Raw genomic sequence first — 25,497 nt, forward strand, 5'->3', positions numbered from 1 at the left:
CAGTCTGTGATGTCAGAAGTGAACTGGAAGTGGCCCGAAACTGACAATTCAAGAGAATGCCTATCACGACCAATTGTCTTAATGAATCAATTTCAGTTATGTGCATGTGTACCAGGACACAAGCTAAGGAAAACAAAATACAACTGAAGCTCCACCACTGCTCATGTAAACCGATTGACTGCAAATCACTCTGTAGGTCGAGTTCTTAGATCATTTTATGGCGTCTATTCAGTAGACCCGCTTTACACTCAGAGAAAATTTAAAGAAGATTTATAATCAACACCACATGAATGTTCCCAAAAAGTCATGACTGCAGCGCCGCAGTGCTTAAAATGCGATACAGACCCAAGAAGTTGCAGCACTTGGCCAAAACGGTGGTGCAACTTCCATCACTGACTCAGTGACAGACATGGGTGTTTATGTGTGGATCGCTATGTGAGCGTATGTGAATCTTCTCACATCGAACTGTGCCAGTATGGCTCCACTGATCAGGCCTTCCTTCAGAGTCACCATGGAGTCCCTCAGAGCATGCTGGTCGAGCTGGGTGGGGTCCTGCGGCGACTTCTCTGGGATGTACTGAAAGTCCGGCTCCGAATCCGCCTTCTCCTCCACCACGTCGTAGATGGCTGAGCGGGACAGAAAAGGCACATTCGTTTACATGTTCATGGTGTTTCTGTAAAGCCAGGCGTCGATTTAAAAAATTACAACTCGCCCACAGCACATAAGAAATACTTAGCTATGCACACAGATCTATCTCAAGGCCTATATTTCAACAATGCAATCACAAAATGTGAAGCAACAGGCATCCAATAGATTGATGCAATCTTACATACATCTGCTTAGAGAGGAGTGAATGCACAAATCCCTCTTTGACCCAGTTAAAATACCAAGAATTTTTATGTTTCATCATCTTTAAAACCTCCCCTTCTCTCCACGCTTGGCTCGTGCTGATTAGCAGAAACATACATCTGATGTACAGGAACCAAGCTGTGCTGCTTGGTCTTCAGTTAAAAAAAAGACCTGAAGTTGTCCACAAGCAGATGTGTGACTGCTGATTTTGTTGGTGGGACTGCACCAGCTGCTTGAGATATCACACCCGTGTTCACAATCTGTTAATTGAAACTGCCACAGTCGTCTTGAGTGCCATATGTGTCTGTGATGTGGATTCCTTGATACAGTTTGTCTTATGATAACTTTAGTGGAGAAGCTGTGAGGTGGATAAAAGCTTAAATGTAATTGAGGTATTCTAAAAGCTAATACGGGTTGATAACAGGTAAAGTTGGGCGGTTGAGTTTGTTTCACACTTTGATCTTTTCCCACTATTATCAAAGTTTAAGTGGTGATCTTTCGGTAGCGCTGTGACAGAGTAGCGATCTGTCCGTAGCCAGCAGCTACACTAACGGCTCATTCATGCTTCACAAACACATAAAAGCAGATATAAGCACTTCAAACGGTTCCACTGCGTCCCGGTGGATCAATCCACTAGAGGTCACTGCCCAGAAAGAACCTACAACTCAATTAAAGAGAAAAAGGAAAGAGGAAACTTAACTATAACCGACGTGGCGAGGAGGTGGAACAGGAACGAACGGAGGATTTACAAAAACTTCTGCTATCCTAATGTCAACACCACCCCCTATGATCCACAGTGGTACTGCAGCATTTGGTCTGTATCCATAACCATTCAGGAGATGGACTGAAGTGTGGATATAATGGATGAATACAGTGAATGTAGCTATATGCACATGTAACAGAGTATAAATGATCCTCGACACTAATCGAGACTTTACGGACGGAGAGCAACTCACCATTTGGTCTGACCAATAGGATCAGCTCCCCGGAGTGGCTCTCACAGCTGGCCTTGATGAACATGACCACCTGATCGTGGGTGTGGTCAGAGATGTCCCGCCCATTAATTAGAACCACCTGGTCGCCCTCATTGAGGCGAGGCACGCACAGGTCAGCCTGAGGAGACGTGGAGAGAAGACAAAGGAACAATAAAATGGACAGAAATGTGACGCGTGATAAGTGAGAATGAGCACGGCAACTGTGTGCAGTATAAATGTGCTAAATCTGAGCTATTAGTTCAGTCTGCTCTGAACCGGAGGGTCTCTCTGTCAACAAGGCAGAGAAGTGATATTCTGAGATGTGTGAGTGAAGTGAAAGCCCTTACTGGCACGGATACTCTGATTTTCAACGATCAACATGTGGACTTACTGATGTTCCTGGAGCCACTCGGGACACAATGATAGGCATTTTCTGGTCCACTCCCCCCTGGAGGGAGAGAGACGCACACACACACACGTTAACAGTACCAAGAGTTACCATTTCAGACAAAATGTGGCAGAAGGAAGAAATGAGCATGAAGATTCCTGAATGGATCTCAGCTTACCTTGACATTGAAGCCAAAACGTCCGTGTTCATCAGGTCGCATCTTGATCAGAACCAGATTATCATGAGGGACGACTCCATTTAACTGAAAAGACATCGAAACAGATGCGTCACATTTACATTCGGCAATATCACATTTCCCTGGAACATGTCCGATTTTCAGAATTACTCCTCAGTTACACAGAGAATCGATTTGCTTTAGTGTGGATACTCTTCACTTCACCACTAAGGAGCAATTCTATTCAAACTGGAATTGCAAATCTACCAAAATAGATTGGCTGATGGGAATCATTTCAGTTTTGCGAGGCAGATACATCACTACATATGGTTTGAACCAGCTCTACTTCCTAAAGGATCAAACCTCCAAGAAGACTCCTGAGATAAAATACTAAAGGATTTCTCAAACTCACCCAGTAATAGAGAACAGCTGCAATGGTAAAGACTGCCAAGGCTCAGCCAAGCCACATTTTGACTGAAACCTAAACTGCAGTTTTTTGATTGACGACTGAAATGTGGTGCTGAAGTTGGCAATGTGCAAAGCCCAAGTTTTCTCTATATTGCCGACGTAGCATTCATTTTGTTAATCCACCATTTGGATTACTTCATATTTCAAACTCAAGTATAAAAGAGCCAAAAGGCAAAGGAAAACATGTAATAGTTGTACTTTCTAAGTATTGCTATAAACGAATATTAATGTTTCAAATAATTTAGGAACAGCTCATATGTATCCATGCCTCATTGAATGACTGTATATATCCATCATACTGGTATATGCACATTTACAAAAAGTGTATATTTCTGGACTGCAGAGGACCACTCAGAGAGACATGAGGGGTTATTGTGTTTAGCCGATCACTAGTGGTCACCAGAAATATTTGTCAGTTTAACTAGTTACCGTTCCTGTTAAGTAAATAGTTTTTATGCTGCCATCCACCACCATGTCCTAATAAAACTTTTAACATCTTGTTGAAAAATGTGCACCTACATTCAATGAGATGAAAAGCTGCTGCGAGCAGTGCTGTCTACTTTCAAGCCACCTTGCTATCATTTACCCAGAGACACTGCGATCCTGAAAACAACCTCACAACATCAGCTTCCACTTGGTTGAAGGGAAAAAGCTTCAGCTAAATTACAGAAAATGTCCTAAACACATGGGGATGAATTTTGTCTCTTTTCTGATATAAAATATTAAATATTTTCTATGTACATTCCTACCTACTCCCAGCACTACATATAACAGGCCAATACGCTCCTCCAGGGTCCTGACGCCTTGTTTATTAACTTGATTCACTGACTTGTGGTGGCACATGACTGACCGTGGTCTTGTCCGCATTGACGGGAACGTCGTACATCTCGTTGAGGTGGTTGTCCAGGAGGCTCTGCTGGGAGTGAGCCTGGATGATCTGGCTCAGTGTCTTTCTGCTCAGCTGTTTGGGGGGCAGAGCTGGAGGCTGGCCGTCCAACCCATCTGGAGACCTGAGAGGGGCAGATGGAGGGGAGAGAAGCAGAAACAACAGAGCGAACAAATGTGAGGACCATAATTACACTGCAACAAAGAACAACAAAAACTCAGTCACAATTTAATAATTTGGATCTAACTTCATCTTAAGACTCTGAGACAGAGTTAGAATACTTTCTTTCTTATATCCAAACTAAGAGAAGCTTTGGCCTGTTCCTATGACTGAATTAATGTGAGTAACCTGGTAAAGTGGTGGTTTGGTGGTAACCGGTCTTGCCTCAGTCAGAAGGTCCGTGGTTTGAACCCATCACATCTTAAAACCTTAATTCTTACTTTTCAGTGGGCTCTCTCAAGGCTTTCTAGCTTATTTTAGGTGCAATTTTCCTCAAATATTGTTTGAATACCATCTTTTGCTAGTTAAATTAATCAAACTTTGTTCATTTTAGTCTTCCTCATTTTAAAACCTAACATTCTGTTACACTGATAATAAGCTATAATGAAGAACTCGAGCAAAGCAAAATGTGGCATATTTGTCAAAACATTGGAAAATGTTCCTATTCAGAGTACAATACTGCATGTGCATACTATAAAACCCAGCTCATTTAACAGGCTCATTGAAAAGAGTATATCTCTGCTGGAACAAGGTCCATTTGAGTCATTCTGGTGCCAAGCCAAAGGAAACACTTGTGAGATTTGTTCGGATGTATATATAACTACATATGTTCACGTTAGAAAGTAAATCAAGATGGCACACAGTAAAAAACACTGCATGGGTTTTGGAATTGTGTTTTGGAGCACGTGTGAATGGTTTATATATTGTTATTGCTCTTGGTTCTGTTTAATTAGATGTGTAAAATCACTTAATTTTAACATATTTATTGCATAGTTTTCTGCCGTTTGTTTTATTTGGACACCACTGGGGGTGAGTAAAGAATATTTTTATCGCTGTACACGGCACCCACTGAAATGTCATTTGGAGAAGTGTAAAGCAGAAGGGCATTTTCACAATTTTAAGAACGTCTAAGAATTAAAAAAAAACCAAAAAACAACATGTATTCTGTCAATTTTCGTCAATTTACAAAGAAATGCACAAGTTAGCGGTCACGGTCACTCACCAATAAGAGATAAAACTGATAAATCTACAAAAAACAAACAAACAACCTCTTTGTACATTTTAAATAAAGATGATTGGGAACTAAAGCCACAAAGATAAAGTCACAGTGAAAAAGGCTAATGGTCAAGCAAAAGGTCTTCCTATTTGTTTGGAAAGAAAGAAAGGAAGAAAAACAGATGAAGAGAAATGAGAGAGAGACAGAGAGGCTTAACGGCACTGTGTTAGTCACAACGCATTAACCTCAATAAAAGCACTGTGAGAGGAAGGAAAGCACCCCCCCCCACACACACACACACACACATCATCCAGACAATAAAGCACAGTCGGTGTGTACAGAGGAGAAACAGTCACCCAGGTAAAGCTCTCAGGAGCATCGTGGCTCGCTCTCCGCTGAGTAAAAAGCATGACAGTTCACTCCCGGCCTGCGTTTGCATGTGAGATTGGGCCCTCCTCGGAGTGGGTGGGGTGGGGGAAGTGGCAGTCAAAGAGCATTGCTTTTGTTTTGGCGGCTGCTACTGGTGTCACTTTGTGTCTTGAACACACACACACATGCGCGCAAACTAACGTCTATTATGGGTCAAAACCAGGTCAGGCTTTTCAGGAGGAGAGCAGCTCACAGCAGGCGGCGCCAGCCAAGACAGCTCATCCACCTACATTATCAGCTCAATGCGACACACACAAGTGAAACGGATATGTAAACATCTTCACAGCGCACAACAACAAGGCCCCGGGATCAGGGGATCTTCTCTGCGCTGGATATGACAAAAGCAGTTCGTTTTTTTTCTAATTATACTATAGCTTGGAGGCTGTACAAACCCTAAGCTCTACATTTTGAAGTCACATCAACACACTAGTTCAGAAGAAGCCTATCATGAGCTGTGAGATGTGCATTAAAATCCACCGGAAGATCAAGGTAAAAAGCTTCTTCTTCGCGCATATCCTTTTTTTAACCAATTTATTTTCCAAAGAACGTCTTTGCTTTGAATCTGTGCCAAAACAAAAGGCCTGATCGCAGCATTCAAAGAAGTTCACCATAACATATCATATAGTTGTGTTATGCGATAGTCTAATTACAACTCTGCGTTCCCAACCGTGTCAAAGAAATAAAACATTCTGAAAAGTAGCACCGTGGTTGGCTGAAAATAGAAAGTTAACGGCAGAGCTACACAGAGTTATACGAGTTTGATGACCTCAGCATGTGTGCAGTGATGGAGTTAAAAGAAAGGAAAACAAATGTGGACTTTATTTGGTAATATAGAGGTGGCTGGGCCATCTCAGTAACAGTTTGCAAATCTGCAAGGATTGTATTTGAGGTGAGAAGTTCAACATCTTTGAAAATTCTCTTCCCACTACGTTGGATTTCGCCTATATCTTCAAGATCGACACCAGTGATATTCACAGGGACTAAACTTTTCAACTGGAGGTTTTCTTGAGTAACGCAGCGTGCTGAATCCATAAAAGAAAACTAACTCACTCACATCCAAACAGGTTGTTAAAACCTACAGACGGCCAAAAATGTGCACACGTCTTCCAAAACCAAGTATTTTTAAGCTTTTACAAGATTTGCACATCACCCAGATCTGTTAAAGAATCAGAAGAATTGAGAAATGTACTTTTCCGCTGTAGGACACCTTTAAAGAATAAAACACAATGTCTACATATTGTAAATCTAAGGAGGGAGATCAAGATGGCCAAATTCAAATCCAGCAATAAAAACATGATGCATAGATACCATCTGTGTTTGTTGGAGGAAGCGAGAGCAGCTAATTATGTCATTCTTTTGGCTCTGGAGCAGAGCAATGAGCCACTAACTTGGCATGTGTTTGTCTGTGTGTGCAGCTTTGTAGGCACAGGAGCTACCACTTCACTGTTACTTAACCACACCAAGATCCAACTGCTCTCTCCTTGCTGCGCTCCGATTCACTCATTCACTCACACTGCGTAAACACAAAAGATTTTCAGGCTTTGAAATCGCTGAAATTTGTTGGGCAGAGGACTCCATCAGATATTTTATAGTGTGTGAAGACACGCAGAGAGCATAGACAGACACACTAATGCAGAGTTGAAGCCTGTTGCGCAACCCCTCCGCCCTGCTCCCCGCTGTAAACACATTTTATGGGCGGCTCTTCAAAGCGTTCATCTTTCCAGCGGGGCTGGCTAAGTGACACTGGGAGAGGGTGTGAACTGTCGGGAGAAGCCACAGACACCGACAGACACTTTAAAAAAAGAGTCAACTCAGCAGAGCACTCAGACAGACCGAGACTCGCGCTGATGAGTAAAATGTAACTTCTTAAATTAAAGGGTGGCTGCTTTGGGAGGTGGGGGTGGGTGGGGAGGGCTATATGTGAAGCTATGAGATAACCAGCACTCTGCCCACAAGTCAGAAGCTGATGTTATTCCCCACCGAGACGGAGGAACGTGCAGGGAAACAAGGTGAGGAGGGAGAAAAGGGTCTGAAAACGAGAAGAATAACAAGTGAGAGTGGGAGTGAGAGATAAAAAGGAGACTCACGGCGTGGAGTCCAGGCTGATGCTGTTTGCCTGCGTGGACGAGGCCGACTTGTGATTGGAGGAGAAGACCGGTAGGCTGGGGGAAGCGTGGATCACGTGGTCAACCAGGTGGCCCACCGACGACGGGCGTAGCCGCGTGCCCTCCTGCACAAACATCGAGTTCCTGACAAGACATGTGAGCAAAGGTTAACAGAGGGAATGCAGTTTGTGTGCCATTAAGAGTCGCATGGTTAAGTTGTGGCTGTCACACTTGCTGGATTGGGGTCGTTCTATGTGGAGTTTTCATGTTTCCCCTCTGGGTTCTCCAGTTTTCACCCACAGTCCAAAAACATGCGATTATGTGTTTATGTGTGTGCGATTGTCTGGTGATTCAGGATGTAACCTGCTGGAATTATCCAAAACAAAGTTCGATAAAGCAGCATAGAAGATGAATGGATGAATAATAAATGAATTAATATATAGATGAACAAACTGATGGATGATGCGTCAATAAAGCACCTGAATGCGGGAGTCTTGTGCAGGGCCGTTGTATCATTCACCCGATTGCCCGATCTTAAAGTTTAGTTGTTTCTGAAGGTGCTTTTGAGGATAACGTCAATTGATTTGCCCTCCATGTGAGGCTGAGATTGTTTTGAGTATTGTTTCAAAACTGTGATAAGACAGAAAATGTGTCTCACGGCACCTGATTTATTCAAACTCGGGGGACGATTACCTTCTCGCTTGTTTGCCTCCAGAGAGTTCCTGTTAGCCTGTAATGTCTACCAATACATCTCAGAACTTCTGTTAAATTATGAGGCAGCCAAACCTCTCAGATCATCTGGATTAAACCTGTTTTCTCTTTAGTCAGAACAAAACATACAGAAACTGACTCGAGTTTTTGTGCACCAGTTTTTTTGACCAAAGTTCCTGGAAAAAAAAAAGTGGAGGACAACTCCGAGTTAAGGAACTAAGTTCAAATCAATCTTATTTTTGATGTTTTTCTTTATAAATGTCTTTGATGTTTTTGTCTTGAACTGTTTTCTGTTTGATTGATTTGAATGTTTTTATTTGTCTTTCCTTGTTAATTGAAATCAATTTGAATGTCATCGTAGCTGAAATGCGTGACTAATAAATCTGCCTTACCTTACATATTTCCAATATTGATAGTAAAGTGGGTTGTGAAGCAGTCGGATGTTTAGCAGTTCAATCCCTGTCTTGATGTCCTTGTGCCCAACGGAACTTGGGCAAGACAATGAAATGAAGTTGCTCATGAAGGATGGAAAGCACATTACACGGTAACTTTATCGCCAGGGTGAGGGAAACAAATTACAGTCACGTTACAGTAATTAAATAATATTTTGAGTTCATTTACTTGATCTTTTTTATTTTACTTTTTGGTATGTAACTTTACGCATACTAAAGCATTATCCACATGTAAGGTACGTCACTTGTGAATCAGTCGTATGTTTATTATACTTTGTTCTCTCTGAATGCTGATATTTTAATTAAATTTAATCAAATGTCTACTAAACACTTCAAAAGTAACAAATACTTTGAGGAGTTTGTGGTGTAACCCAGTGTGTTTTTTGACAACACCAAATTGTAACCGAGTACAATTTAAGAAAAGCAAGAGCAGTGATTGTTCTCAGTACTGTGGCCAACGCTCTTCATCACTTTGGGATTGTGTATGTGAAAGTGACCCACAGTATAAAGTGTTTAGAGGCTGTTTAAGTAAGCCAACTTAAGTGCAAGCTAAGTCTGAACCGTCAATTTGACGTGAGGACTGAACTAAGTCACGATGTTTGGTATAGAGGTCCTGACAGTTCCTAAAAAAGAATTGGATATCGTGACGTTTCCATTTAAAATCTGCCGCCACTGCTCTGTAAAATGCCCGTTATCTCCACTCAGACCTGCAGAATTCTACTGCAGATTAACTACGAGCATAAATTAATCTGTTGATGCTTTTTTTTTTTTTTTTAAACACGTGTGAGTCAGTTTAAAGACTGCAAACACTTTTCAGTGGAGTCTGTACAGAAACCAAACTTTTACATGATTGTTTTTTTTTCTTCTTAAATTTTTAAGCACCCATTGCTGTAAAAAAAAAAAAAAAAAAAGAAAAGAAAAGAAAGAAAGTGGACAGCACTCACTGATTGGGCGTGCCTGGTGGCGAGCGTGTGGGCAGGCTCTGCGTCTCCAGTCTCTCGTCTGATAGGCTGTTCCTGCTGACCGACTCCCAGTCAGTCCCGCCCACCAGCTTGCGGGCCAATGGCTTGCTGGGAGATCTGTACAGGGGGTCGAGATTTTAATTGCCTCGCGCTCACAACAAATGTTAGGTTTGTTACAGGTACATCCAGGTATACAGTGTTTCTTTTACCTGGCAAATACTCTGTCCTTGATGCCTTTCTCCTTCCCATACTGCACAGATTGCACCTCTGTTCGCCCACTGCAGACAGAAAAACAAAGGTTGGACTGAGTGAAAAACAGCAGAAGGAGTCTTGAGTTTCGATTTGCAAATAACGTTCTTCTTTCAGATGATAAACGGCATTTATTCCAGTGAAGTTTAAACTGCTTCAGAAAAATCATTTCCTCCATTTCTCCTGAAAAAGTCCTTCCTTAAAATACGCAAATGAATCTCTGCAGGAGTGCAATACGGTTCATTTTTCTGAGTGGCATGGATAACGTTTTGACAACGCTGACTTGTGATGTAAAAAAACTATCCTTATTGGAGAGTCAGTCAATATCTCAAGGGCGAAAAACAAACAAATGCACAGATACAAGTGCGTCCGCACGCTGTCGAGCCAAACATCAGACAAAGCTCGCTCGCATTGCATCACTGCTGCTCAATAATGCATCACAAGGCCTTCAATTCTCACTTCATCTCTCACTTGCACTTCAGTTAAAAAAAAAAAAAAGGGAATGAAAACAAAGGCAGACACAGGGAAATGTCTTAATCCAGCAAGGAAAAAAAAAAAATGCTCCATTTCAGGTCCTCAGCACCCACCTGCTCCTGCTCAACAGTCAAATAAGAAACACACACACGTGCATGTCACGGATTTAAATGAAATGTTTTGCTTGAGAAGAGCGACTGGGTATGTGGATTAAATTGCTCGGCATGCTTTAAAATGTTCATGACCAATTCCTGCACAGCTTAAAAGAATGGTGGCAAGGCCAAACACAAGCAAGCTACCCTTTAGAGGTAAACCATAAATAATTGAGTTGTGGTTTTTCTGGGGCAGAGCAGAGAGAGAAACAGGCACCCAACTAGCATGCCGATGTTTCACCTTGGCAACACCAGAGTGCTTCAACACACCGGTGCAAAAGAGTGTGCAGCTCGGCTGATGTGGGGAAGATGAAGCATCTGCAGCTCTTGTGTGTGTGTTCATATGTCAGTCTGTCAGAGTCTGGCTGTCAAAGGCTTTTCAGAGAGAGAAACATCACTGTCCTTCAGTACTGACCAGTATCTGAACTTCGAGCCCAGGGTGAAGTAGTGAGCGAAGAAGTTCTTCTGTGGGGGGATGGGCCGCTCCAGCCTGAAGAAGGTGTGGTGCTCCACACAGGCTTTCCACAGGTTCTTACAGGCCCGGTAGTTGACCATGTTGAAACCCAGCAGCGTGTCGCGGGTCTCAGTCTGTGTGCAGGAAGGAGAAAAGTCAACTGTCTATTGCAATGCAATGTTTCTGGCCAAACTGTCTGGAACAACAAGGCTCGCAAAATAAAAAGGCATTCAAGTTGCAACAATTCCCTCAGAGTGAGTCGCTTTTAGCTCAAACCAAGCGAATGAATGACACCTAATAAACACTTCATACGACACGTGAGATGTGGCGCTGTTAACAGACACCGACAGAACAACAATGTATTGTATTTCAGTGTGTGGGCGTCATTAACGCATAAACATATTTCACACTGGTCAGAGTGGACTTGGCTGAATATGTGTGCACTAAACCACCTTAACCTTCAATTCACATTTTAAGAAAGGTGTATACATCTTGTTGTGACCACATGTAAATGAGTTAGCACAGTAGTTATTTTTGTGTGTGAAACACAATGTCATTGCTCCAGGAGGACATTCATCACTGAAGTGGACTATTATTCTTTCGTTACACGTATGTGCAAGAGGTTTGTTGATTTATTTTTGCGCTATTTACTCAGTGTACTGCATCATGAAATTATAAAAACAAGACCCAAAATAAAGAAAAACAAGAATATTGGTGTGTTTCTTGTTAGCAATAAGAATAACTTAACTTTAGCAACTACAAGCACTTCTAATATCATAAATTGATAAATGTCAGGCAATCAAATCAAAATAGAGGAACAGGCATGAGTCCAAAAGGTCACTGATGCAAAAGTAAACCAACATGTAATCAAATAATTGAAATGTGTGTTGCATTGTCCGATCAGATGATTACTTTGTATTCTCTTTTTATGTTAGAATAAAAAAGTGAATAAATTAAATCAATGACACTAGGTCACTGGGCAGTGAAATAATTCACAACAAATAACTCCGATGTGGATGAAGTACAAGACATCAGGCCAGTGCACTCAGGTATGATATATCATTTATAGATACATTTGCACTGACTTCACAGGTATATAGTAGGGGTCAACTAGATCATATTCAAACTTTAAAATAAGATGTAGACTAAAACCACAAGGGCAACAATTGTAAGAGAAGTATACACACTCTCAGTAAATGTAACAGTTCAAACTATTGATACCAAAAGCAGTTTTTAGTAGTGTGTTTTGATACTAGCATACACAGTACATAGTGAGAATGTTCCCAGATCATTTAAGAGGAAAACTACATTTTGAAATATCATATGAAAGAAAATGATGAGTTTAACAACAGCAGGGGTTAAATTATGGAACCGTCTAAAAGATGAAATAAAACAAAGCACCAATATAAACCAGTTTAAAAAGCTTTTTAAATCATATATCATTAATAAGTACAATAAAGAAGAGCAAAAACCTTACCTAGGACAACAATAATATATAATATGTATATAATGGTATAAAATTTATGAATACGTAATAAACAAAAGGTTTTTGTCAATTTATATATTGCCACTCCATATTTAATTGAAACTTGTGTTGCATATATGAAACAGTATAATATTAATGTACATCTCACATTCATGTGTATGTATATGTGTGTATGTATGTATATATGTTCAATTTGAAAGTATAAACTGTGTGTATGAAACTAGTGCAAACTATATATTGAATGTATATTGTAAAAAGAATAAGTTATTTTTGGTATGTGAAATTATGTTATATTATGTAGAGAACCTTGTTTTTTTGTGATGGGGTAGGGATATATAAGCTTTGCTTCAACCTACACCCTTTCAGCTAAAGAAATTCACAATTCAGTGTTATTTGTTTTGTGTTGTTTTCTTTTTTTTTCTTTTTTTGTGAAGATGGCTGAAATAAAATTCAAATTCAAATTCCAAGTCAGGTCTGTGTGGAGATGTTTCACTATGGAGCCTTATGAAAAAGCAAAACTTGATGTCTATGCATGAAGGAAATATCTCCGAGGTGAGTTCATACATATTTAAGTATGTCGGCATCAGGAGAAGCAAGCTGTAAAATTGAACCAATTTGACATGAGCAATAATCCCAGACAGACAATAAAAATGGTTTAATGGGAATAAATGACGTGCAATAAATACTTGGTCCACAGCTGTATGTTGAAAAGAGAGACATTAATGCGTCAAACAAAGGATAAGAGACACGGGGGAAGGGGGGGGGATTAAAACACACACACACAACCAGGACACAGACCACGGGGGGTTAATCTGACACTGATTACACGCACACATCTCCAGACACAGCTCAGTCACCGTCTACAATACTGTATGCATTCATATAGTCAGCACAGGACGTATAGAAACACATAGGATCAACCCCATCTGCTCATAAATTACACACAGATTTGGGAGGGAGGTGGTGGTGTGTGTGTGTGTGTGTGTGTGTGTGTGTGTGTGTGTGTGTGTGTGTGTGTGTGTGTGTGTGTGTGTGTGTGTGTATATACGTACACTTACCACCTCTTTTCTCAGCTGGATGAAAAACTGTTTGCACTTGAAAGAGATTTTCACTATTTTCAACCTAGAAACAAGAAAAGCCAAACATTACTTTGATAAGTCCGACAGGGTGGTGTTTTGATTGAGATTGAATTTTTCTGCATAATCTCAACACATTTCAATACATCATTCAATATCAACGGCTGAAAGAGAACATCTACGGTCTCTGCAGCTACTCGGAGGTGTGGAATGAGTATTTGGCATATGATTTAAACGCTCTCGCTGCCTCTGTGCAGCACGATCGCATGTGTGCCGCCATGAGTCAGTATCCCATATGACTGTGCGCTGTCAACCTCGACACATGTTACAAAGCTTCCTTCTGACCGCCATACACTTATGCAAATGACATTTCATGCGTGGCTTGCACCACGTCGTAGTCCAGGATTCTCTCCGGTGTGAGCACTCATTCATATTATTGATCATCAGTCATGAAGAGATGTGGATTTAAAGCTGCAGCCCAGGAACCAAACTGCAATTTCTGCACTAGAAAAAGAAGAAGACGCCGATCGGGAATGCAACTTTCACGAAGGACTGCATCGTGAATTTGCTCCCACGTTTTAGACAAAGAGCGCAGAGGAGTACTGTAATGCTTTGAGATGTTTCAGGAGAACATTCAGACAGTCTTGTGTCACTTGGATGCTTCTTTGTGTGAAAACAACAGCTGCAGGGATCACTGCTTTCACTGTTTGCTGAGTGCAATGGCAAAACTACATGTGGCTTCTTACAGATGAATTATGAGCTGAAATGTCAAATTTCCTGAAAGAAATACTGCTAATGGTGACGATAAACACTGGTGGATACGTCCACATCACTTATGCAAGACTAGTACGCTTTTAAATAGAAGATTTTAAAGTTCATGTTAAAGCAACTCAATCATCAAGCGCCTTATCTAAGTGGCTTCATCAGTTCAACCCTGCAATAACTAAATAGCTCAGGTATTTCAACTTGTTGGGTGTGTCACCAGGGTTTCACATGCTCACAGGCCGAGGTTTCTACATTGATGGTCCAGAAGCCCCAGGGTGTGGCTCATTGGTACTTTATTGTGTTTTAACAACCTTCATTGCTGTTGGTGGAGTCTCTTGAGGTCATGTGTGATGACCCTGCGAAGCTGGGTTGGAGAATTTCTTTGGCGGACGGAAAAACAGTGGTGTAAATGGAGGAGAGTATATATCGTAAACCTCCTCCTCTGTGAAGACAAGGTTTTTCCACTTTCTTTTGCTCGTCTCTCAAACCCTCTATGTGTACATTATTGTCACAGACAGGAAAGCCGACTGTTCCTCGAGATGTGAATAGACAGCTGAGTCCAGACCGGAAGTGTTCTATGTTATGCCATAAGTTTGTTTTGTAGTTTAATTTTGCCAATATAAAGGTTATTGAGCTGTTGGCTGCACAGTATGGCGTACACCAAATTGCTTGTCTCGAGAGTGTGGCGTGCGGTTTTTGGAATCTAGTATTTACTGTCTGAATGTGTCGCTGGGTTTTGAATGAAAGAAACACCCAATACACAGGGAGTTACAACGTTCGTTTTCTCTTCCCTACTCCATCCACCCTGTTCAGAAATTGCACAAGAAATGTTGGTATTTAGAGACCTTCTTTTGTATGTTGTCCTTGTTGGAGTTGCACCATATTTTTCACAATGCACACATGTACAGACACACACCAAAATATCATTTCGCTCCTGACTGGACTCATTTCCTACAGTCAGATGCCCCACATAGTCACATCTGAACTGTCCATTTAACCTCTAACCCTCCTTCCTCAGCTGAAGACGACCGGCTCCTCATCAATCTGTTTATTATCTTGTCACACACACACACACACACACACGCGGGAGAAGTGGTACTAATAATGCTGGAATTGGAGGACCACACACGCGTGGCCACAGTAAGGAGTCTGCTGATGAGCAGCAGGAGCAGTGTAACATAATCCCTTCCTGGAGTGCTGCTGCTGCTGTGACTCATCGCCCCATGCTAAATATATTTTACATACTTACTCACACACACTTGCATGGACAAACTAACACAAACACACACGTACACATGCGCGCGCGCTCAGGCAGAGCGTGAGTCATGCCCCAATCCAAGCGCGGCTCATTTGTCAGGCTGATGTGAACAGAAATGGGAAAGAAGCAAAACACTTTTTCTTTTTTTTTCTTTTTTTTTTAAATCTAAACGTCTCGGAGACTCTACATTTCCGCGCAGCTCTCTCTCTGCCCTTGTGGTTATCTTACAGTTGGATTTACGGTGAGGAGGGGACAGCGTGACAAGTGACAGGACCAGAGCAGATGTAGAAACAGTGAGGCTTTGTTGAAGGGAGGCCGAATGAAGACGAGAGGGAGGAAAATCAGTGAGCGTAGGGTTGAGACATACTGTGGACTATTATGTTTCTCCCTCTCAATCTCACACATGGTGGCCAACAGCTGTTGGGGACACCACTGTTGGTCTCTAAATTTAGCTCAGCTGACTGGATAGACACACACAAACTAGTTTTACCTTGCTTTTCTCCACTTGGGAAGACTTATTACATAGAGAATGATCCTCACTATACCATTAAAAATAAAACTCCTTGAAGGAGAAAAACTCAGTCACCTGATTTACAGATTAATACCCCACAGAGAAAATAATATACAAATCCTTCATCTAGCTTTAATCTCCAAGACCAGCTGCCCTATGCATTTGATCAGTAGTTACAAGGTCTTGTATGATGACACAGGAAAAGAGGACAGTGAGAAGGAGATCGAGCAGATTTGATTCATTTAATATTTCCAGGAAACCTGGTTTAACCATCCCACCCTCCTTCCGGATAAATCTGATGGAATCATCTGGATAACTGGCGATAAGATCAACCGAGGCTTAAACATTAATATGCCATGTCAATAATAATCGCTATGCAAAAGGTTTTCCCAAAATATTATGCAGCCCATTTCTCAGCAAAAAAAAAAAAAAAAAAAAGGCTTCCTGGAAGCAGTTCAAGTGGAGCTGGCAACAGACTGACGGGCACGGAGGTGGATTTGTGACAGCAACATCCACCGTTTGAGTCTCTGGTTGAGGGAAAATCTGACGAAGGGGGAAATGAGTATGAAAACATCAATGAAGTACAACCTTCTTTTTTTTTTTCGATTCCCAGCAGGACTCGGGCAGGTACTCATCCACTCACCTCCACACAGTCCCACCTGAGCGCTGCCAGGTTTTATGTTCGCTACAAAGTAGCTTTAACCACAGCAGATTGGTTGCAAGAACCTTGATCTTGCGTTGGGTGGGACTCAAAACGGCCTGATCACAGGCTTCTTTCACTGAGACAGGAAAATATGCTTGTTCAAAACGCGCTTTGGTTCTGGTTTGATATGTTTCTCAGCGTATTTCTCCCTCCAACTGGGAAGAACAAAGAGACGTTCTGTTTGGTTGAAAAGTTTTTCCTGAGGGGTCCCTCAAGGGTTCGTACTCGGTCCTATCGAACTCTTGTTCTACTTTCTTTCTCTCTTCATCTCCACTGCAAGAGGCATGATTACACTGCACGTTAAGGAAAATTTCTATGCTGCGACTCCTTCCAAGCAGAACAAATGCCTTACTGGATGCTGGCCAGCTTTCTAAAACTGAACTGTGACAACTCTGATATGATCATCGCTGGTCCAAAAGAACAAACCACCCACATTCAGACACTCATAATTGTTCGCTTCACATTGTCTCTCATTTCACACATCTGCTGTTTTAATCTCTGACACCTCTCACTGCTACATCAAGAAAATGCCACCGCAAAGCTGTTTTTAATCTCTTGCTTTGCTCAGTTTGATCTCCATATTTTAAAAGACGTGTCACTCACCATGGGAAATAGTTGATCCGTACCCTGTTCTTGTAAATCACAATGCCGGCGGACATCACCCCGAGAAGGATCTCTGTGTTACTCTGGTCCTGAGGAGAGGAGAACAGAAGTGTGTGAAGGAGTGAGAGAGGTGAAGGCTGGAGGAAGAGAAGCAGAGCCAAACAAGCATGAAAGAGGCCAATGAAACGGGAAAAAAAGAAGCAGAATACTAATTTGTGTCGAGTACAAATATAAGAGAAGCAGACATTCCTCAAAAATTCATCTGCGATCACATTGAACTAGTCGAGCAATTGTGTATATAATGTGTGTATGTCAGAGGACTTTCAGAAAGCGTAGGAACACGAGACTTTGAATTAGAACTGTTATGTCACACACGCTTTTTCCCACCACATGTAGTCCTTTAAGGTTAGTTTATATAGATCCTATTGTTAACAGTTGTTGGAATTCATTGGTAATAGAATCTGAAGTCTTGTGCGAGAGGATTTTCATTTGAAATAACTGGTCAGTCTTTATAGTGTGTAGCTGTCAAGTGTTCCACTTTTGGTTTTGGAAAAAAAAATTGTTATATCATTTTGATATGTCTCCGTTATTTTCACAATAAATTTAGTTTTCAAAATTAGAATTTCAATAAAATTATAGTTAGAACTTTCAGTTATTTTTTTAATTTGGGGGATGAAATCGTGATAAAAAGTAAAACAATATATGGTGAAAAGGTGACTGTGGGACCCCCGTGAGGCTCACTGGTAAATGGCAACTCTAAACACCCCACAAAGTGATCTAGAGATTAAAAAAAAATACACACTCCGCTCTTAATGAAGCTTATTCTCAGAGCAGACAGGAGATTCTTTACCTCCATCTGATCTCTATTTTGACACACATGAAAGAAGTGACCCTTCACTACTCCGCTGGTGTTATAATGAGAGCTGAATGTGAAAGCGTGGCATTTTGTTCTTTTTCCCCGGCACAGAAAGTAGACACTTGGCTCCCTTTTTGAAAAATGGAAATGAAAACGGGGAAGCATTGCACATGCTGCGACAGTGGAGATTAGAACTATACAATTTCAATTTTGATCACAATGGCCGAGGATGGGTGACGGCGAGACGGCCTGTGTGAGATCACAGATACAGACGTGCCCCTCGGATTGTGTGTGGGAATAAAACATGATCTGATAGAGGCAAGGGGGAGAAAAACACACACACAGCATAAAGAGGCTCGAACCACAGTAAACAGACAGGTGTTAACAGACATGGAGTCAAACCTTACTTACCCTTGCATAGTGCAGCTCTACCCCGTAGAGCTCCAGCGATCGTGCTGTGTTCAGATAATTAAACTCTGACTGGGCAGGAGATAGACCACTGAGAGGGGGAGGGAGGGGGAGGGGGAGGGGGAGAAAGAAACAAAGATGAGGATACAGTAATAGACAAGGATGAGAGGTTGTGGTTGGGAGTATGATGACAGGGTCGTGTGATAAACATATGGAGGAGGAAAAGAGGCAAAGACAAGGATTAGCAATCAGAAATTAATCAGCACTGGTGAAAATAAAGTAAAACTCACAAGCCTTTAGCGTTATCTCTTTTTGTATTGATAATTCAGAAAAATTATTACAGCTGCATGCTTTTACTGATTCGAGAGTGCTCGATATGACGTCTGCAGCTACGAAAACACACAAAGGCTTATCTGGACACAACGTATTTCCAGGCTTTGCCATCGTTTATCTATTTGCCACATGCACAGTTGGAAGTGTCTGGTGTTTCCTGTTTTTATATACCAATGTTTACGTGTGGCTTCACAGGCGGGTTTGCATATTCGTACCTGTGCTGCTGGTGATGTTTGGCGACCTCCTTGTGGAAGTCTTGTGGGGGACTTGGGATGAAGCAGTACTCGGAAAGATAGCCTGAACTATGCTCGGATTCACTGTAGTCCCCCAACTCGGCTACAGGGGGAGAAGGAGGAGGAAACATCAGCATGATGCACACACATCCATACCTTTCTCGTTTGACCAGCAGAAGAAAACTAGGATCTTGAGTCACACTGATTAATTACATGTTTGATACAAATTAAGAAACATTATCATGACATTGAAGAGCAATTTGCAGACACTGGTTTCAGGTCGATCCAGCTGAGTTTTAGACCAAGTGCGGTGCGGTCTGATGGCCTATGTATGTTCCACGAGTGTTTCACATATGAGCGAATATGGTGGAAGGAAATGCCAACAACCGCGGCCACTCCCAGATGAAATGCCTCATTAATATTATGTCTTGTGCATGTCATAAAAGAGGAAGTTATGGTGCAGAAAATTTAAAAATCCAGTGATTTAACGAGCTGCACAATGTTCATTGGCAAACATCCGCTGTAGACATGTGAACATGGTGCTCTCTGTGCACAGCAGTCACATAAACATGATATTCAGGCAGTTGGCGCAGCGTTTGGACCAGAGTGGAAGAAGCAGGTGTGAGTGCAGAGCACACCAACTACAATGTGTGGAATTACATTTTGGTCTCAAACAAAATGGCATCAGGAAGAATGAATATGTGAGACAAATGATTTTGAGATGTCGCTTAAGGAGAACAAGACGGATGTACATTCAAACGAACAATAAGAAATACCCTAAAATAATTGGCCATCAGACATTAAAACCATTTCACGCAGTGGAAACTTTCCCTGCCTTCACAGAGCAGAAGCTACAGGAAATAAACATCAGTGGTTTGTGGTGCTTCATCAACAGCATCTTTAAGTCAACCTGCAGTCACATTTACCCTTTGGACTTGTTTCCACAGGAAGAGCTTTGAACACAAACGCAACACCTCTGCAGCAAATTTTTTCTCACAGCAAACTTTTTTTTTTTTTTTTTTTCACATGCACTGAAATTTTGTGACAAATATTGGGGGGGGGGAAAACTGACACTTTTCAACCACAATGCACCACAGAAATGTGGTCTGATTACTTTTATCAGGAGAGAGACAAGGCTAACTCAGCGTGTGACGGTAATAAAGATATTCATGTAACAAAATGTTTAGTCAAAGCAAAATTAGACAGAGGAGCTTGAGCGATTGAAGTCTTTTCAGGAAATTATTAAAATAGAGAAGTGAAGAATGATTGCAGCTATATTTGAGGGGAAATTATGCAGCATTCCTATAACAGTAGGTGATTTCAATACTCACTTATGAGAAGAAGTGGTACAAGAAATACCTTTTTATTCCTTAAGGCTTTTGTTAATTACTGCAGATTTTCAAAAACGTTACAACAATGCGAGTATTGAACGAGAAAGCTGGACAGAAAAACTAAAAATTGCTAACTGATGAAACTGTAATAAAAAATAATAAAAAGACCTAAAAATGGAATTTGATTCTCACGATTTCATGTCAGGACGCTTCGACTGTGACTCAAACTAAGCAGAGGTGGAAAGGTTCAAAATAGAGATAAATATATTCAAAGACGTCAAATCATCCAAACAAAGTCCTCGTGATTCAAGTGAAGTCTATTCATGAATGTGGAACCATGAGGTGAAAGCAATGAATAACATACAAGCAAAAGACCGACACAACCACCACAAAGCCCAACGAATCAAATGAGAGGGAAAGCGCTCAGGTGCGTTACCGCCGCCCCTCCGCCTCCTGTTCAAGGGGTCGGAGGTCATCGCATCGCACAACAGGCAGGAACACAAAGGGTAAAATTACTAACAGATCTTTGGTAACGCTCATGGATGGAGAGATCAACGCGATCCGGTTAGCTCACGAGCTTGCACTTGAAGCTCAACAGCATCAATTCACTCAAGTAGTCCCTTGACTGAGCTACAAGCTGGTAGCCTAAGCATATTGACCGATGAATCAATTCCAGCTCACCCGCCTATTGATGTGCACGCTCCACCGGGACCGTGTATGTGTCCGGTCAATAGCTTATGTTTTAGAGCAGTAGGCTAATATGGCTTTTATTTTATGCCACTGCTATTGCTTTAAAGAGGTTCGATGTTTCATCCAGTCAGGCTCTAAACTGGTGACCTCTCTTTTTACATCTAAACAATTGATTTGGTTTCTAAACTTGGCTGTAGTTTGACTCATCACTTTGTGATGCAGCTGACTAATAAAAAATTAAGAGCCCCTCAGTTTTGATGATATTTTTATTGAGGTCATTTAAATGGCAGTCTGTATGTATTTGAAGTTGTTTGCCACCGATCAGCTTGACAGATATGTTACAGTAATTATGCAATATTTTGCATTAGAGTGGCTCGTATCTACTGCTTAAAACAAAAATCTTTCAGATGGGCTATAGACTGCTGGAGGTGTCTTATCAGGTTTACTTGACATGTGCTGAGAATCAAGTCCCTGTGTGTTTCAGAAGATTCAGAACTGTGCATGCCGGCTAACGTATAGATTATAAGTGTTTTGTGAGGTGAGGCGAATAGATACTATTAATTTAGTCATGCTGCTATGTGTACCACACAGAGCTCTATACAACTGAATGACTCCTCAGCGTCGTGTTACAGTAAACTGAAGGGTCATGTAAGCACATGAGGGGCTGGGCAAAGTAGCTTTCTGAGGCAGGGTCAGTGTTCCATGCACTGCAGGGGAGGGGAAGGGTTCCATTTAGTGATAATAGAAAGAAGAAAAATGCCATTTAACAAATGTATAGGCCTGTAAATAGTAAAGTAGGACACTAAAACGTCCATGGATGAATGGATGGATGGATGGATAGGCGATTTGTACAAAGAGCATTAAAATGAAGGGAAAGCAAGAAAATGTGAATCTATGTTGTAAATGTATGTTGTAATCCTACAAATTATGACTGAAAATTAAAGAACTAATATATGAACAAGACACTTCAATGCTAAAAAAAAACCCTATGAATATAATTTTAAAAAGTGCCATCATAGTGCTATATAATTTGACATGGACACATTCATATACAAAATTTTTTATTTATCTATGGAAATCCACGTTTTGTGGAATTCCGTTGGTCTGACCGTGTCAATTCAAAATGAAACACATTTTCCTTGTGCTGAGTATGTGAAGTAGAAATTGGGAATGTGCTGAAAGGAATCAGAGATGTTTTGTGTGTCTCGGTGTGTGTGTGTGTGCATGAGCACAAGCTTTTGGACAGATCTGACTGAATTAGCAGCATAGCAGCTGCTTCAAGCTCTTTTTTCCTGAAGCAAACACTTATCTTCATAATCTGGGCTGGCACTGAGCAAAGTGACAACATGGACCTCGCAACACAGTGATGCAAGTGCGTGTGTGTGCGTGCGTGTGTGCGTGTGTGTGTGTGTGTTTGTGTGCGTGTGTGTGTAAAAGCAGTGGTGTCATGATGTTGCTAGTCTAGGCTAAATCTCTTCTCTGACCTATATACTGGAGCTGTGCTTATTCCCTGCAAAAATATGCCACAGAGGAAGACTGAGGGAGGGGGAGCGAGGGTTTATGATTAAAAGGGAGGAGGGGGAAGACGGAAAGGGATGAGGAAGCCTACCCAGAGAAAATACAGAAACAAGCAGATGCTGCGTTTAAAAAAAAAAAAAAGAGAGAGAGAGAGAGAGAAAAAGAGAGCCAGAGAGACTGACCACCATGTCAGGAGTCGTTACTCCGATGACAGACTAGCCGAGTCAGCATTTAACCCACATGCTCAACGTTGATGGTATTTTAGGTCAAATTATTCTGTAATGAAGCACGTTTCAGCATGCATGTTGAAACCCCGGCTTCCACTCATGTACTTCTGATGTATTGGCCCACTGGCTTATTTTGAAGCAAAAATCAAGCCTCACAGTCTCACAGAATATGTATTAAATATCACTACAGCACACGGCTTAATTGAAATGCGAAGGCTTCAGAGAAGCAGCTTTAAATGCACTAAGGCAACCACAGTCCTTACATTTAACAGAGCGCGTGTGTGCGTGAAGCTAAAGAGAGTCCTAATGAATTGCCTTTCCATCGTTACGGAGAATGGGTGTACCCAGGGAGCGGTACTTACATTGTACAGCATAGGATGCCAGCAGCGCTGCTGTGTTATGAGGACAGGGCAATCTGGAAGACACGGGAGGAAAGTACACACAAATAAATAAACACGCATAAATGGTCATCCTTGAATGAATTAAAGAAAGAAAAAAAAAAAAGAAGATGGTTATGTTCTTGTCTTTCCAGTTACAGTAATAGGAGAAATGAGAGAAAAACACGTGCAATTCAACGCAACACAAAAAAACAATGCTAATGCAATGATCAGAACTGTGTGATGTGTTGATAAAGCAACAGGAGAGGGTTTACTCACCTTCCAGTTAGTATGTCCTGTTTGATCTGGAGATAATATTGGTACCTGAGGAGAGAAAACACTGCATCAGATAAAAAAAACCAACCCTGTTTGAATGTAGAGAATAATAAAAAAAAAAAAAAAAAAAGACAATCATCTACCAGATGAGTATAACGATATAACGTCTGCCTGTTATGTAAAAAGCTGTCTTGGTTTAAAAGGAGAGCGTTAAGCTCATTTCTCAAAACAAACATCATGCTGATTTTTTATTTATTTATTTTTTTTCTCCCATGTATGTAGATTACTTTTTCTGGACCTGAAAGAAAAACCGTGCTGCAGTTCTGCAGCGTGCTACACTCCCAATGTCACGGACGGGCTGCCACCAAGCTCTCACACTTGGATTTGACGTGCTCGGTCGAACGTATAAGACACAACCAAAACACGAGTCCCTCCGAGAACCAACACAAAGCTTTGATGAGGCTCAAGGAGCGAGGTCACGGCGGGGAGGCCAGTGTCAACATCCGGTGGAAAGTGTAACGCGACGCTGCGACGCTCTGGATGTGCGTCGTTTGCGTTGACGCCCGCAATTCCTGCAGACCTTGCGTTTGCCCGGCCGGTGGTTATAGTGATGGAAGAAAAGCTGACGATTTCTCTCCACATATCAAACAGAAGTAACGGAATAAATGCCACGGCAAATGAGTGTGTCTTTTTTTGGATTTGTCAAACTTAATTATCACCTGGAGTAAAAGGCAAGTGAAAGAGTGGAAGGTGACAATTCGTTTATTCACATGTAATTCTGTCAAAGCAGAAGGTCTAAAGATGTGTGTGCACTTGTTTTTCAAATGACTTTTTTCTCAAGTAAAAAGAAATTAAAAGTGTCGAATCTCGTCAACCTACAGTCACAATGGAAAGAGAAGACAGCCGAGTTCTGATCACTTATAGCTGCTCAGTAATATCTGAACGCGTCCCAGAATCTACACAGTACAAACTGAAGCGTCATCATGTTTGCAGCTCTTACCGTGTGTATTCTTCCTGAAGTTTACTGGGGTCCGTCACAAAGAATTTGACTCTGAAGCTTAAATTGTGTGGAGACCCTCCTGGAGAGGAGAATAAAGGTTAGAGGGAGAAAACACTACATGGCAGGCGGACGCAAGCTGGAAGTGTTGCCTCCGACTAAAAACACAATGTATCAACGAGTCCATTTACATGTACACCAAAAATCCAATCATTGTCTGACTTGCATCAATCAGAGTTCTAAGATTATTAAAGTGACGATGTAAACAAGCACAATTTAATCTGCTTTTTCAGATCATTGCAGAAATTTAGCAGAACAATAGCCGCAGTGCCCCATGACCACAAACTGAATAAAGCTGGATAGAAGAAATAACATGTAGATTTCTCCAACACTCCATTGTCTTCATGCAGGTATCTGATGGTTACATTTGTCTCACAATTCTCAGATTTTCATGGTCGTGTAAAGGGGCTCACTGAGATTTTCTCTGTGTATTATAAAGCTTAATTCTCTGTCCATATCAGTCCATACATAGAGATTATATTTACAATGATCACATTTATGGAATATATATAGTGAGTAGTTTTTTTTTTCCATCACAGGATATAAGGTTGGTAAATGGCCTTTGAGCATCTAACAAACAAGCTTACATTCAAGTCGACACATCAGCCTCAGTCCCTGCATTGTGCAGAAGTGTGTAGAAACATCTCCTGCAGTGTTTTTTACTCAATGAGCCAGTCAGTCAGCATAAAAGCAGAGTTGAAGTGCAGTTCAATCGTGGCTGCAGGAGGACTGCACATCTCAATCCAGCGCCTCCTTAATTGTTGTACATGCCACACTTTCTATTACTCATTATCAAAAACAAGAGCAGAGTTGAAATGAAGTTTAATCACCGCTGAGGGCACTTT

At 41.4% G+C, this 25,497-nt stretch overlaps 1 protein-coding gene across 3 annotated transcripts in view; it reads right to left on the minus strand.

The window, feature by feature from the left end:
- Positions 1 to 25,497, minus strand: part of ptpn4a (protein tyrosine phosphatase non-receptor type 4a) — a 76,163-nt gene that overhangs the window by 7,966 nt on the left and 42,700 nt on the right. For 2 of the 3 annotated variants that reach the window (XM_080478856.1, XM_080478857.1), the window contains exons 5-20: positions 24,596 to 24,674; positions 23,599 to 23,643; positions 23,305 to 23,357; positions 19,159 to 19,279; positions 18,614 to 18,701; positions 17,347 to 17,435; positions 13,483 to 13,552; positions 10,906 to 11,078; positions 9,825 to 9,893; positions 9,598 to 9,732; positions 7,473 to 7,634; positions 3,705 to 3,864; positions 2,390 to 2,473; positions 2,215 to 2,271; positions 1,806 to 1,962; positions 460 to 626 (exon numbers count right to left, since the gene is read on the minus strand). In XM_080478856.1, coding sequence (XP_080334982.1) covers positions 460 to 626; positions 1,806 to 1,962; positions 2,215 to 2,271; positions 2,390 to 2,473; positions 3,705 to 3,864; positions 7,473 to 7,634; positions 9,598 to 9,732; positions 9,825 to 9,893; positions 10,906 to 11,078; positions 13,483 to 13,552; positions 17,347 to 17,435; positions 18,614 to 18,701; positions 19,159 to 19,279; positions 23,305 to 23,357; positions 23,599 to 23,643; positions 24,596 to 24,674 — 1,709 coding nt within the window. The remainder of the gene's footprint in view (positions 1 to 459; positions 627 to 1,805; positions 1,963 to 2,214; positions 2,272 to 2,389; positions 2,474 to 3,704; positions 3,865 to 7,472; positions 7,635 to 9,597; positions 9,733 to 9,824; positions 9,894 to 10,905; positions 11,079 to 13,482; positions 13,553 to 17,346; positions 17,436 to 18,613; positions 18,702 to 19,158; positions 19,280 to 23,304; positions 23,358 to 23,598; positions 23,644 to 24,595; positions 24,675 to 25,497) is intronic. The other variant, XM_080478858.1, reaches the window with a different exon arrangement.

Source organism: Lipophrys pholis, assembly GCF_963383615.2.
Source record: "Lipophrys pholis genome assembly, chromosome: 13".
Classification (NCBI taxonomy): Eukaryota; Metazoa; Chordata; class Actinopteri; order Blenniiformes; family Blenniidae; genus Lipophrys; species Lipophrys pholis.